Source organism: Macaca thibetana, chromosome 20 (genome assembly GCF_024542745.1).
Source record: "Macaca thibetana thibetana isolate TM-01 chromosome 20, ASM2454274v1, whole genome shotgun sequence".
NCBI classification, from domain to species: domain Eukaryota; kingdom Metazoa; phylum Chordata; class Mammalia; order Primates; family Cercopithecidae; genus Macaca; species Macaca thibetana.
In genome coordinates, this window is record NC_065597.1 from 46,370,100 (window position 1) to 46,384,316 (window position 14,217).

The 14,217-nt window shown below is 37.3% G+C and overlaps 1 protein-coding gene across 5 annotated transcripts in view; it reads right to left on the reverse strand.

The window, feature by feature from the left end:
• Nucleotides 1-14,217, reverse strand: part of ZNF267 (zinc finger protein 267) — a 136,815-nt gene that overhangs the window by 20,553 nt on the left and 102,045 nt on the right. For all 5 annotated transcript variants that reach the window (XM_050773470.1, XM_050773472.1, XM_050773473.1 and 2 more), the window contains 2 exons: nucleotides 6,014-6,140; nucleotides 5,379-5,474 (listed from right to left, as the gene is read on the reverse strand). In XM_050773470.1, the coding sequence (XP_050629427.1) occupies nucleotides 5,379-5,474; nucleotides 6,014-6,140 (223 nt within the window). The remainder of the gene's footprint in view (nucleotides 1-5,378; nucleotides 5,475-6,013; nucleotides 6,141-14,217) is intronic.

A 14,217-nucleotide genomic window follows, 5' to 3' on the forward strand; every position in this document is an offset into this window, starting at 1 on the left:
GCCAAATAAACTTCCATTGTTTATAAATTAGCCAATCTATGGTATTCCATTATAGAAAACAAAACAGACCAGAATAAACACAGAGTGGCTAAATGAATTTTTTAAACTAACAGTATGCTGCTTACAAGAGATTCACTTTTGAATTAAGGACAAACATAAACTTAAAGAATAGAAACCATATTGCATGCAAACCACCACCAAGAGTCAGGAGTGGTTGTTGGTTATATTAGACAAAACAGACTTACATGCAAAAATCTGTCACAAGAGGAAAGGAGTTCACTACATGATGATAAAGAAGTTAATCTGTTAAGAGGATATAGAAATTAAAATTATGTATGCACCCAACACTGGAGCACCCAAATATACAAAGCAAACATTAACATACCTGTGGTGAGAAAATAAAATGCAGTAACAGGGAATTTCAATGTCCTACTTACAACAAAGCATGGAATATTTAGAGAGAAAACTAATAAAAAAAAGAGTTCACCTGAACACTATAAACTAAATAGACAATATTTTATCAAACAGTATGAGAATACACATTGTTCTCAAGAATACGTGGATATTCTCCAGGATAGATCATATGTTAAACCAAAAATAGAAAACAAGTTTTTTTAATTTAAGATTAAAATTATATCAAGTTTTTTATCACAATGGTGTAAAACTAGAAAATCAACAGCAGGAAGAAAACTAGAAAGCTCACAAATGTGTGTGATACAGTGCGAATGTTTTGTCTCCCACCACAAAACTCACATTGAAAAGTAATCCCCAATGTTGAAGGTGGAACCTAATATGGGGTGTTTGAATAATAGGGGCAGATCCCTCAAGTATTCTTTGGATCTGTCCCAGATCTTACGAGATCTGGTTGCTTAAAAGTGTGAGCACCTCCCAACTCAGTCCCGTGCTCCTGCTCTTGCCATGTGACTGCCTGTTCTTCCTTTCCCAGTTCCCCTGATTGCAAACTTCCTGAGGCCCTCGCCAGAAGCCAAGCAGATGCTGGTGCCATGCTTCTGTACAGCCTGCAGAATTGTAGGCCAATTAAATCTCCTTTCTTTATAGAATGGACTAATACAGTGTTGACATTAAACAACATGCTTCTGAACAACCATGAAATCAAAAGGGAAATAAAAAAATATCTTGATACAAATGAAATTGGAAACGCCAAGAAACCAAAACTTCTGAGATGTAACAAAAGCAGTTCTAAGACAGAAGTATAAAGTGATAAAGTTCTACAATAAGGAAAACAAAGATCTTAAGCAATCTAACTGTAATCCACAAGGAGCTTGATCAAGAAGAACAAAATAATCCCAATATTGGCATAATTATGGAAATAATAAGGATTAGAGCAAAAAGAAAATAGAGACCAGAAAAATAAAAAATATAAAAAAACTAAGAGTTGAGTCTTTAAAAAAAAAAAAAAAATGAACAAACTTTTCCTAGATTATCCAAGGGAAAAAAAGACAGGGGACTCAAAAAGTTATTAATGAAAAAGCAGTCCTTCCAGCTAGTATCACAGAAAGAGAAAAAATAAACTATTATGAACAATTACATAACAACAAAAGATAACTTGGAAGAAATTGATTCTCAGAAAGAACACCACACTGTGAAGAAACGGAAACACCCAAAAGACTAATAATGAGAAAGAAGACAGAAGTACTCAGAAATCTCCCAATTGAAAAAAAAAAAGCCCATGACCAAATGACTTCATGGGTAAACCGCACCAAACATTTAAAGAAGCAATGTCAACACTTCCCAAACTCTTCCAAAAAACTGAAAGAAAAAAGCACTTTCAAACTCATTCTATGAGGCCACCAACATCTCATACTGAAGCCAGTAAGGAAGGACACTACAAAAAAGGAACAAAACAATATTCCTTATAAAGATACAAGCAAAAATTCTCAACAAAATACTAGATACCAAATTCAAAAACACATTAAAAGGATCAGACATCATTATCAAGTAGGATTTATCCCTGAGATGCAAGAATGTTTTAACATACACAATTTAAATGATATACCACAATAACAAAAAAATGAAAATCATATAATCGTCTCAAAAAATTTATTAAAAGTCTATGACGAAAGTAAATACATTTTCTTAATAAAAACTCCAAACAGCATACATACAAAAGTATCCATCTCAACAGAGTAAACAGTGAAATGCTGAAAGTTTCCTCTAGTATCAGAAACAAGACAGGGATGCCCAATCTCAACACTTCTATTCGACATAGTAGTGAGAAATCAAGCCAGAACAATTAGGTAAGAAAAAGAAACAAAAAGGCATTCAAATCAGGAATAAAGAAGTAAAATTCTCACTGTTTACAGATGAAATGATTTTAAAATACAGAAAACCATAAAGACTATACCAAACAAACAAACAAAAAATAGAGCTAATATATCCATTCAGTAAAGTTGAGGCCACAAAAATATACAAAAATTAGTTGCATTTCCATATACTAACAATAAACTATCTGAGAAAAAAGTTACAAAAAAATCTTATTTATAATAGTATCAAAAAATTTTTGAAAATTTTATAACTTCATTGAACACAGGAAGTGAAAGATCTGTCCAGCAAAATCTATAAAACACTGATGAAAGTAATTGAAAAAGACACAAATGGAAAAATATCCCTTCTTCATGGATTGGAAAAAATAATATTGCTAAAATGTCCATACTTCACAAAGTGATTCACAGATCCAATGAAATCTGTATTAACATTTTAATGGCATTTTTCACAGAAATAGAAAAAATTATAAAACTTCTATGGAATCACAAATAACTCCAAACAGCCAATGCAATCTTGAAAAAGAAGAATAAAGCTAGAGGCATCACACTTCATTTCAAACTATTACACAGCTATACTAATCAAGGCTATGGTACTGACGTAAAAACAGACACATAGACCAATGGAATAGAATACAAAAACCAGAAAGAAACCCATGTGTATACAGTCAATTAATACTTTGACAAGGGCACCAAGATACACAAAGGGGAAGTATAGTCTCTTCAACAAATAATGCTGAAAACAAGTAGTCATATGCAAAAGAATAAAACTGAATACTTATACCATGTACAAAAATTAACTCAAAAGGATTAACACTTAAATACAAAACTAGAAACTGTATAACTTCTAGAACAAAGCATAAGGAACAATCTCTTTGACACTGGCCTTGGCAGTAATTTTTCTGGCTATCACATCAAAAAATCACAAGCAACAAAAAGCAAAAAATAAAAGCAAGTAGCATTAAATTAAACAAAAAAGTGTGTACACAGCAAAGAAACACAGAACATGAAAAAGCAACCCAGGGATTGGGAGAAAATAGATCTGATAAGAGTTTTATATCCAAAATATTAAGAATCTCACACAATTCGATAGCAAAAAAAAAAAAAAAAAAAAAAAATTAATTTGCAAAGCACTCAAGTAGAAATTTCTTAAAATATGACATGGAAGTGGCAAACAGGTTTATAAAAAGGTTCTCAATGTTATTATTCATCAGGAAAATGCAAGTAAAACCTCAATGAGCTATCACCTCACACTTGTTAGAACAACTGCTGTCAAAGTCAATAAATATTCACACTTGTTAGAATGACTGCTGTCAGAGTCAAGAAATATTAATATTAATAATAAGAGAGCATGGAGAAAAGAAAACCCTTGGATACTGTCAGTGGAAATGTAAATTGATTCAGCCATTATGAAAAATGGCAATGAAGGCACCTCAAAAAAATTAAAAATATAAGTATTATATGAACCTTCGATCCTACTTCTAATTGTTTAACCAAAGGAAATAAAATCATATGTCAAAGATATATCTGTACCCCTATGTTCACAGCCAATTATTCACAATATATAGAATATTATTCAGACATAATGAAGAAGGTACTCCTGCAATTTCTGACAACATGGATGAATAAACAAGGTGGACATCATGGTAAAAAGTACAAACTTTCATTTATAAGATAAATTCTGAATATCTAATGTACAGCATTGTAAATATAGTTAATGATACTCTATAGTAGTAGTCCCCAACCTTTTTGGCAGCAGGGACCAGTTTTATGGAAGACAATTTTTCCGCAGATGGAGGTCCAGTCGGGGGTGGTTTTGGAATGAAGGTGTTTTACCTCACATCATCAGGCATTAGATAGATTTTCATAAAAAGCACACAACCTATATCTTTTGCATGCACAGTTCACAATAGGGTTCACACTCCTATGAGAATCAAATGCTGCTGCTGATCTGAGAGGAGGCAGAGATCAGGCAGTAATGCTCCCTGGCTGAATGGTCACCTCCTGCTGTGTGATCAGATTCCTCACAGGCCACAGACCAGAACTATAGACCCCGGCACTATAGTATACTTGAGATTTGTTAACAGTGTATATCTTAAGAGTTCTCATCATACACACAAAAATTGGCATCTAATGTGAGGTGACTGATGTGGTAATTAACTTTGCTGTCTTAGTCATTACACAATGTGTATGTATGTCAAATCATCAAAATTTGAAATAGATACCATTTATATTTGTGGAAAGAATCATATGTCTAGAAGGAAAAAAAAGGAACTAAAGGACATATTCTCAGTAAGTTTCATACTGAACCAGACAAAATTAAAGAATGATAGTTATTAAGATATAAGGCAACAGTTTAGAGTTTATTATATAATGGACAATGTTATAAGCTCCCCATAGACAAAAATTTAGATAATAATTCTACATAATAAGTAATACACATTAAACTATTTAACATTTGTGGAATTTGTGCCTATAGAGTTTAAATTTCTCATCTTAGCTCAGGCAAGGAAAAATGAAAAGTTGAAGTGAAACATGATTAGATTTTCTTAGATTTGGAAAGATGTTTTGTATTTTGATAAAATTACTGCATCTTAATTTCTGTGGGATCACCTCGGAAACCACAATAGGATTAAAAATTAATATATCAGAAAATATGTGACATCTAACCACAGAATTCCTGGGACTTCTGAAAAAAAATTTCACTGTCCATCACTCCCCTCACACACTTCTGACATGAAGCAAAACCAGAACTTTAGATGTGGTTTCACATAGAGGTAGAAACATGCACAGACTTTCTCAGAGCCCCCAAATCAATGGAAGAACAGTCAGATCACACAGGTCCTCACAGGCCAAGGGGAGCACTTTGGCTGTCACTGTGAATATGATGGTGGATCACAGAAGAGGAAGGAGAATCATCAGATAATTTAAGAGCATGTGACAGAAGATGTCCCTCTGTGACAGCAAGGGAAAGAACCCAGGCGTCTCAAAAATCATTTCCATTGGAGAGCTTCCCAATCCACACTTCAAGGTCTGGTTCTTTCTTGACCACTGGACCTCTCAACCATGTCATCTACTTCATTCGCTCCCACCTACCTGGCTGGACGGCTACTGTCTCCTCACGCTTCACATTCCAGGGCTCTTTCCTTTGCTCCAAAAAGGTGATCAGGTCCGGTTTAGAGACAAGAAGACCTGTTTCATTGGAAAAATTCACATGACTCTTACTGAGAGTTCTTTTTATTTTTTATTTTTATACTTTTTTTTTGGCCCCACAGGACAGGATTAATTTCTAAGTGAGTACTGCGCTCAGTAGAAAAAAGAAGACATTATAGAAGATTCTTGGAAAGTATTTATCAAAATACTGTTTCCTACCAGCTTCTTTACAATATTTAGGAAGCATTTAAAATTTGGGGATCCTGAGCTTCTCTTGCAAATCTGACTGAATCAAAAACCAAAAAATTGGATTTTAAAGTGTAAGCAACAATAGTTTATGTCAACCAATTTCTAGAATCACAACTAGAGTGAAACTTGTACATCACCTCAAATAAAAAGGCAAATGTCAAAATCAAACATTATGAAATTTTTTCTGCATCAACAAAACCCCTATTTTTTTCCCGAAAACAAGAATCTGAAACTACCTCATACAAAGCACAAGATCCCAAGGGACATTCTGAAAAGAAAAGAAATAAAATTCTTAGTTATTAGATATTCTGAAGGTAAGTTATCCTTACCCAGAGAGACCAGGTTTCTGTAGTTTTCTAACATCACATCCTGATACAAAGTCTTCTGAGCTGGTTCCAGGTGTTCCCACTCCTCCAGAGAGAATTCTACGGCCACATCCCTGAATGTCAACAGTCCCTGAAATAAAAATAAACAATACACTGACCATGTGGCCATGGCAGAGTTCTTTGTCTCAAGATGAAATGACAGTTATTGGTTCTGACTTATATGAGTGACCTGAGTTATTCAGTAAGATCATTTTTAACACAGTAATATTTTCTAATGTAGTCTCAAACTCTGTGGAAAGAGAATAACATAAAATTCACAAAACTAGTGTAGATATTTATATCAAATGTAAAATATAAAACTAAGGCATCAACACAGGAATATACATTTTTGGGTGCTATATTTACATCATCCAGAATCAGCTGTGTATAACTCTCAGATGGAAAAGTCATGGTGACTGAGAGGCATACTTCTCAAATTGTATACAATAAACTGGAGATCTTCAAATGCAGAGTCTGATTCAGTAGATCCAGGTTTTGAGTTTCTGCATTTCTATATTTTTTAATTTTTAATTTTGACACAGGGTCTCACTCTGCCACCCAGGCTGGAGTGCAGTGGTAGAATCTTAGCTTACTGCAGCCTCAACCTCCTGGGCTCAGGTGATCCTCCTGTCTCTGCCTCTTGAGTAGCTAAGGCTACAGGCATGAGCCACCACGGCTGGCTGAGTGTCTGCATGTCTAACAAGTTCACCGGTAGTGTTAATGCTTCAGACCCAGAACCCACTTTTGAATAGCATAGAGGTTGAACACTGAGGAAAGAATTCAGGCATGATGTGAAACTGAGAATTTTATGAAATTTACAAGTTACAACAGCTAGAATGGTAGTAATCCTTTTTGAACATATACTGTATATCCAATGTCATACTAACAGTTGTTTACATATACAGAATCCAATAAGTAATCTATGAGAGCCAAGATGGCCGAATAGGAACAGCTCAAGCTTCCAGCTCACAGCATGAGCGACACAGAAGATGGGTGATTTCTGCATTTTCAACTGAGGTACCGGGTTCATCTCACTGGGGCGTGTCGGACAGTCGATGCTGGTCCGCGAGTGCAGCCCAACCAGCAAGAGATAAAGCAGGGCGAGGCATCGCCCCCCGGGGAAGTGCAAGGGGGAAAGGAATTCCTTTTCCTAGCCAAGGGAAATTGAGACACACAACACCTGGAAAATCGGGTCACTCCCACCCTAATACTGTGCTTTACCAAGGGTCTTAGCAAACGGCACACCAGGAGATTATATCCCACACCTGGCCCAGAGGGTCCCACACCCAAGGAGCCTCCCTCATTGCTAGCACAGCAGTCTGAGATCTAACTGCAAGGCGGCAGTGAGGCTGGGGGAGGGGCGCCCACCATTGCTGAGGCTTAAGTAGGTAAACAAAACCACTGGGAAGCTCGAATTGGGTGAAGCCCACCACAGCTCAAGGAGGCCTGCCTGCCTCTGTAGACTCCACCTCTGGGGACAGGGCATAGCTAAACAAAAAGCAGCAGAAACCTCTGCAGATGTAAAAGTCCCTGTCTGACAGCTTTGAAGAGAGCAGTGGTTCTCCCAGCATGGAAGCTGAAATCTGAGAATGGACAGACTGCCTGCTCAAGTGGGTCCCTGACCCCTGAGTAGCCTAACTGGAAGACATTCCCCACTAGGTGCAGACCGACACCTCACACCTCATACAGCTGGGTACACCCCTGAGACAAAGCTTCCAGAGCAAGAATCAGACAGCAACACTCGCTGTTCAGCAATATTCTATCTTCCGCAGCCTGCGCGGCTGATACACATGCAAACAGGGTCTGGAATGGACCTCAAACAAACTCCAACAGACCTGCAGCTGAGGGTCCTGACTGTTAGAAGGAAAACTAACAAACAGAAAGGACACCCACACCAAAACCCCATCAGTACGTCACCATCATCAAAGACCAAAGGCAGATAAAACCACAGAGATGGGGAAAAAGCAGGGCAGAAAAGCTGGAAATTCAAAAAATCAGAGCACATTTCCCCCTCCAAAGGAACGCAGCTCATCATCAGCAACGGAACAAAGCTGGATGGAGAATGACTTTGAAGAGTTGAGAGAAGGCGGCTTAGGCTTCAGTCTATCAAACTTCTCAGAGCTAAAGGAGGAACTATGTACCCAGGGCAAAGAAACTAAAAACCTTAAAAAAAAAGAAGGGATGAATGAATAACTAGAATAATCAATGCAGAGAAGACCTTAAAAGAACTGACAGAGATGAAAACCATGACACGAGAACTACATGACAAATGCACAAGCTTCAGTAACCGACTCGATCAACTGGAAGGAGGAGTATCAGTGATTGAAGATCAAATGAATGAAATGAAGCGAGAAGAGAAGTGTAGAGAAAAAAGAGTAAAACGAAATGAACAAAGCCTCCAAGAAATATGAGATTATGTGAAAAGACCAAATCTACGTCTGATAGGTGTGCCTGAAAGTGACGGGGAAAAGGGAACCAAGTTGGAAAACACTCTGCAGGATATCATCCAAGAGAACTTCCCCAAGCTAGTAAGGCAGGCCAACATTCAAATTCAGGAAATACAGAGAACGCCACAAAGATACTCCTCGACAAGAGCAACGCCAAGCCACATAATTGGCAGATTCACCAAAGTTGAAATGAAGGAAAAAATGTTAAGGGCAGCCAGAGAGAAAGGTCGGGTTACCCACAAAGGGAAGCCCATCAGACTAACAGCAGATCTCTCGGCAGAAACTCTCCAAGCCAGAAGAGAGTGGGGGCCAATATTCAACATTCTTAAAGAAAAGAATTTTCAACCCAGAATTTCATATCCAGTCAAACTAAGTTTCATAAGTGAAGGAGAAATAAAATCCTTTACAGACAAGCAAATGCTGAGAGATTTTGTCACCACTAGGCCTGCCCTACAAGAGATCCTGAAGGAAGCACTAAACATGGAAAGAACAACTGGTACCAGCCATTGCAAAAACATGCCAAAATGTCAAGTCCATCGATGCTAGGAAGAAACTGCACCAACTAACGAGCAAAATAACCAGCTAATATCATAATGATAGGATCAAGTTCACACATAACAATATTAAACTTAAATGTAAATGGACTAAATGGTCCATTTAAAAGACACAGACTGGCAAATTGGATAGAGTCAAGACCCATCAGTTTGCTGTATTCAGGAGACCCATCTCACATGCAGAGACACACATAGGCTCAAAATAAAGGGATGGAGGAAGATTTACCAAGCAAATAGAAAACAAAAAGAAAGCAGGGGTTGCAATCCTAGCTTCTGATAAAACAGACTTTAAACGAACAAAGATCAAAAGAGACAAAGAAGGCCATTACATAATGGTAAAGGGATCAATTCATCAGGAAGAGCTAACTATCCTAAATATATATGCACCCAATACAGGAGCACCCAGATTCATAAAGCAAGTCCTTAGAGAGTTACAAAGAGACTTACACTCCCATACAATAATAATGGGAGACTTCAACACTCCACTGTCAACATTAGACAGATCAATGAGACAGAAAGTTAGCAAGGATATCTAGGAATTGAACTCAACTCTGCACCAAGCGAACCTAATAGACATCTACAGAACTCTCCACCCCAAATCAACAGAATATACATTCTTCTCAGCAACACATCGCACTTATTCCAAAATTGACCACATAGTTGGAAGTAAAGCACTCCTCGGCAAATGTAAAAGAACAGAAATTATAACAAACTATCTCTCAGACCACAGTGCAATCAAACTAGAACTGAGGACTAAGAAACTCAATCAAAACCGCTCAACTACATGGAAACTGAACAACCTGTTCCTGAATGACACTGGGTACATAATGAAATGAAGGCAGAAATAAAGATGTTCTTTGAAACCAATGAGAACAAAGATACAACATACCAGAATCTCTGGGACACATTTAAAGCAGTGTGTAGAGGGAAATGTATAGCACTGAGTGCCCACAAGAGAAAGCAGGAAAGATCTAAAATTGGCACCTTAACATCACAATTAAAAGAACTAAAGAAGCAAGAGCAAACACATTCAAAAGCCAGCAGAAGGTAAGAAATAACTAAGATCAGAGCAGAACTGAAGGAGAGAGAGACACAAAAAAAACCCTCCAAAAAAATCAGTGAATCCAGGAGCTGGTTTTTTGAAAAGATCAACAAAATTGAACGACCGCTAGCAAGACTAACAAAGAAGAAAAGAGAGAAGAATCAAATAGATGCAATAAAAAATGATAAAGGGGATGTCACCACCGACCCCATAGAAATACAAACTACCATCAGAGAATACTATAAACACCTCTATGCAAATCAACTAGAAAACCTAGAAGAAATGGATAATTTCCTGGACACTTACACTCTTCCAAGACTAAACCAGGAAGAAGTTGAATCCCTGAATAGACCAATAGCAGGTTCTGAAATTGAGGCAATAATCAATAGCCTACCAAACAAAAAAAGTCCAGGACCAGAAAGATTCATAGTCGAATTCTACCAGAGGTACAAGGAAGAGTTGGTACCATTCCTTCTGAAACTATTCCAATCAATAGAAAAAGAGGGAATCCTCCCTAACTCATTTTATGAGGCCAACATCATCCTGATACCAAAGCCTGGCAGAGACACAACAAAAAAAGAGAATTTTAGACCAATATCCCTGATAAACATCGATGCAAAAATCCTCAATAAAATACTGGCAAACCGAATCCAGCAGCACATCAAAAAGCTTATCCACCATGATCAAGTGGGCTTCATCCCTGGGATGCAAGGCTGGTTCAACATACGCAAATCAATAAACGTAATCCAGCATATAAACAGAACCAAAGACAAAAACCACATGATTATCTCAATAGATGCAGAAAAGGCCTTTCACAAAATTCAACAGCCCTTCATGCTAAAAACTCTCAATAAATTCGGTATTGATGGAATGTATCTCAAAATAATAAGACCTATTTATGACAAACCCACAGCCAATATCATACTAAAGGGACAAAAACTAGAAGCATTCCCTTTGAAAACTGGCACAAGACAGGACGCCCTCTCTCACCACTCCTATTCAACATAGTGTTGGAAGTTCTGGCTAGGGCAATCGGGCAAGAGAAAGAAATCAAGGGTATTCAGTTAGGAAAAGAAAAAATCAAATTGTCCCTCTTTGCAGATGACATGATTGTATATTTAGAAAACCCCATCGTCTCAGTCCAAAATCTCCTTAAGCTGATAAGCAACTTCAGCAAAGTCTCAGGATACAAAATCAACGTGCAAAAATCACAAGCATTCTTATACATCAATAACAGACAAACAGAGAGCCAAATCATGAATGAACTCCCATTCACAATACCTTCAAAGAGAATAAAATACCTAGGAATCCAACTTACAAGGGATGTAAAGGACCTCTTCAAGGAGAACTACAAACCACTGCTCAGTGAAATAAAAGAGGACACAAACAAATGGAAGAACATACCATGCTCATGGATAGGAAGAATCAATATTGTGAAAATAGCCATACTGCCCAAGGTAATTTATAGATTCAATGCCATTCCCATCAAGCTATCAGTGAGTTTCTTCACAGAATAGGAAAAAACTGCTTTAAAGTTCATAGGGAACCAAAAAAGACCCCACATTGCCAAGACAATCCTAAGCCAAAAGAACAAAGCTGGAGGCATCACGCTACCTGACTTCAAACTATACTACAAGGCTACAGTAACCAAAACAGCATGGTACTGGTACCAAAACAGAGATATAGACCATGGAACAGAACAGAGCCCTCAGAAATAATACCACACATCTACAGCCATCTGATCTTTGACAAACCTGACAAAAACAAGAAATGGGGAAAGGATTACCTATTTAATAAATAGTGCTGAGAAAATTGGCTAGCCATAAGTAGAAAGCTGAAACTGGATCCTTTCCTTACTCCTTGTATGAAAATTAATTCGAGATGGATTAGAGACTTAAATGTTAGACCTAATACCATAAAAACCCTAGAAGAAAACCTAGGTAATACCATTCAGGACATAGGCATGGGCAAGAACTTCATGTCTAAAACACCAAAAGCAACAGCAACAAAAGCCAAAATTGACAAATGGGATCTAATTAAACTAAAGAGCCTCTGCACAGCAAAAGAAACTACCATCAGAGTGAACAGGCAACCTACAGAATGGGAAAAAATTTTTGCAATCTACTCATCTGACAAAGGACTAATATCCAGAACCTACAAAGAACTCAAACAAATTTATAAGAAAAAAACAACCCCATCAAAAAGTGGGCAAAGGATATGAACAGACCCTTCTCAAAATAAGACATTCATACAGCCAACAGACACAAGAAAAAATGCTCATCGTCACTCACCATCAGAGAAATGCAAATCAAAACCACAATGAGATACCATCTCACACCAGTTAGAATGGCGATCATTAAAAAGTCAGGAAACAACAGGTGCTGGAAAGGATGTGGAGAAATAGGAACACTTTTACACTGCTGGTGGGACTGTAAACTAGTTCATCCATTGTGTAAAACAGTGTGGCGATCCCTCAAGGATCTAGAACCAGAAATACCATTTGACCCAGCCATCCCATTACTGGGGATATACCCAAAGGATTATAAATCATGCTGCTATAAAGACACATGCACACATATGCTTATTGCGGCACTATTCACAATAGCAAAGACTTGGAATCAACCCAAATGTCCATCAGTGACAGACTGGATTAAGAAAATGTGGCACATACACACCATGGAATACTATGCAGCCATAAAAAAGGATGAGTTCGTGTCCTTTGCAGAGACATGGATGCAGCTGGAAACCATCATTCTCAGCAAACTATCGCAAGAACAGAAAACCAAACACCGCATGTTCTCACTCATAGGTGGGAACTGAACAATGAGATCACTCAGACACAGGAAGGGAAACATCACACACCGGGGCCTATTGTGGGGAGTGGGGAGGGGGGAGGGATAGCATTAGGAGATATACCTAATGTAAATGACGAGTTAGTGGGTGCAGCACACCAACATGGCACATGTATACATATGTAACAAACCTGTACGTTGTGCACGTGTACCCTAGAACTTAAAGTATAATAATAAAAAATAATAATCTATGAGAAAAATATTCTTCCTCTTATATAAGAATTATTTTCCAAATATTTGCTACATAGTAAAGTTTGTATTTTGCCTCAGTTTATCTGATTTAGAATTTATCTCAAAGGGATATACCGGTCAATATACAGAGACAACCTTAACAATGTTCAGAGAAGATTTCGTAACTGAGTAATGAAAACAAGAAAGCAGCCACACAATAGTGACCAAATAATGCTTTCATCTTATGTGCGTGTGCGCACGCGTGTGCACACACACATATACACAGAGAAATGGTAACTATATACATATTAAAAGAGAATATCTCTGTGTAAATAAAATTTTAAAATGTTTTAAATTGTGTAAAAACTATAAAACTCTTTGTGGATGATGCCTTTTTTGTGTGTTTTTAACAAAACTTTATAAAGACCAATACATACAACGAAATAAAGTAAAAGCTCTTGTTTCTGAGTCTGGTATTTTTTTTCAAGTTTTTGTTATGTTTATTCTATGTGCTATTATATATTTTAGAATTTTAAGACAATAGATATATTTGTTATATGTTAATTCTTATTCTTCCTCTGAAAATATAAAGATAAATAAGCATATGCTTGTGACATGAGATGAAATAAAATGGAAACCTACAATACTGAGACCTGCTTCAGAACTTCCAGTCTTAAAAGCTGTTATCTCCTGTCAACAAATGTGAGAGCCTTCACTCTGCAAAGAAAGCTACAAACACAGGGAAACCAAAAAGAAATGGGAGTCTCTGGATTAAATGTGATGGTTTATACACACACTCAGTCAATCCTCCCTCCTAGATACTCATTAAAGACAAAGAGAAAAATGATTATAGTGAAGGATTCTGGCAGAGGGCACCTGAACCAAGTAAATGAAGTTAGCATTATCTGTAATAAGACAAGTTGGTATCAGTGCTGACGCACAGACAGGCCCATAATCATTGCTGTGATATGGGTGGAGGGGAAAAGTAAAGCATAATATAATCATAAAAAACAATCTGTGGGGGAAGATACAGGTGACCACAGTTCTTCAAACTGGCCATGTGACCCTACTTAGAAGCGGGGGCTGAGAATCACTTAGCTAA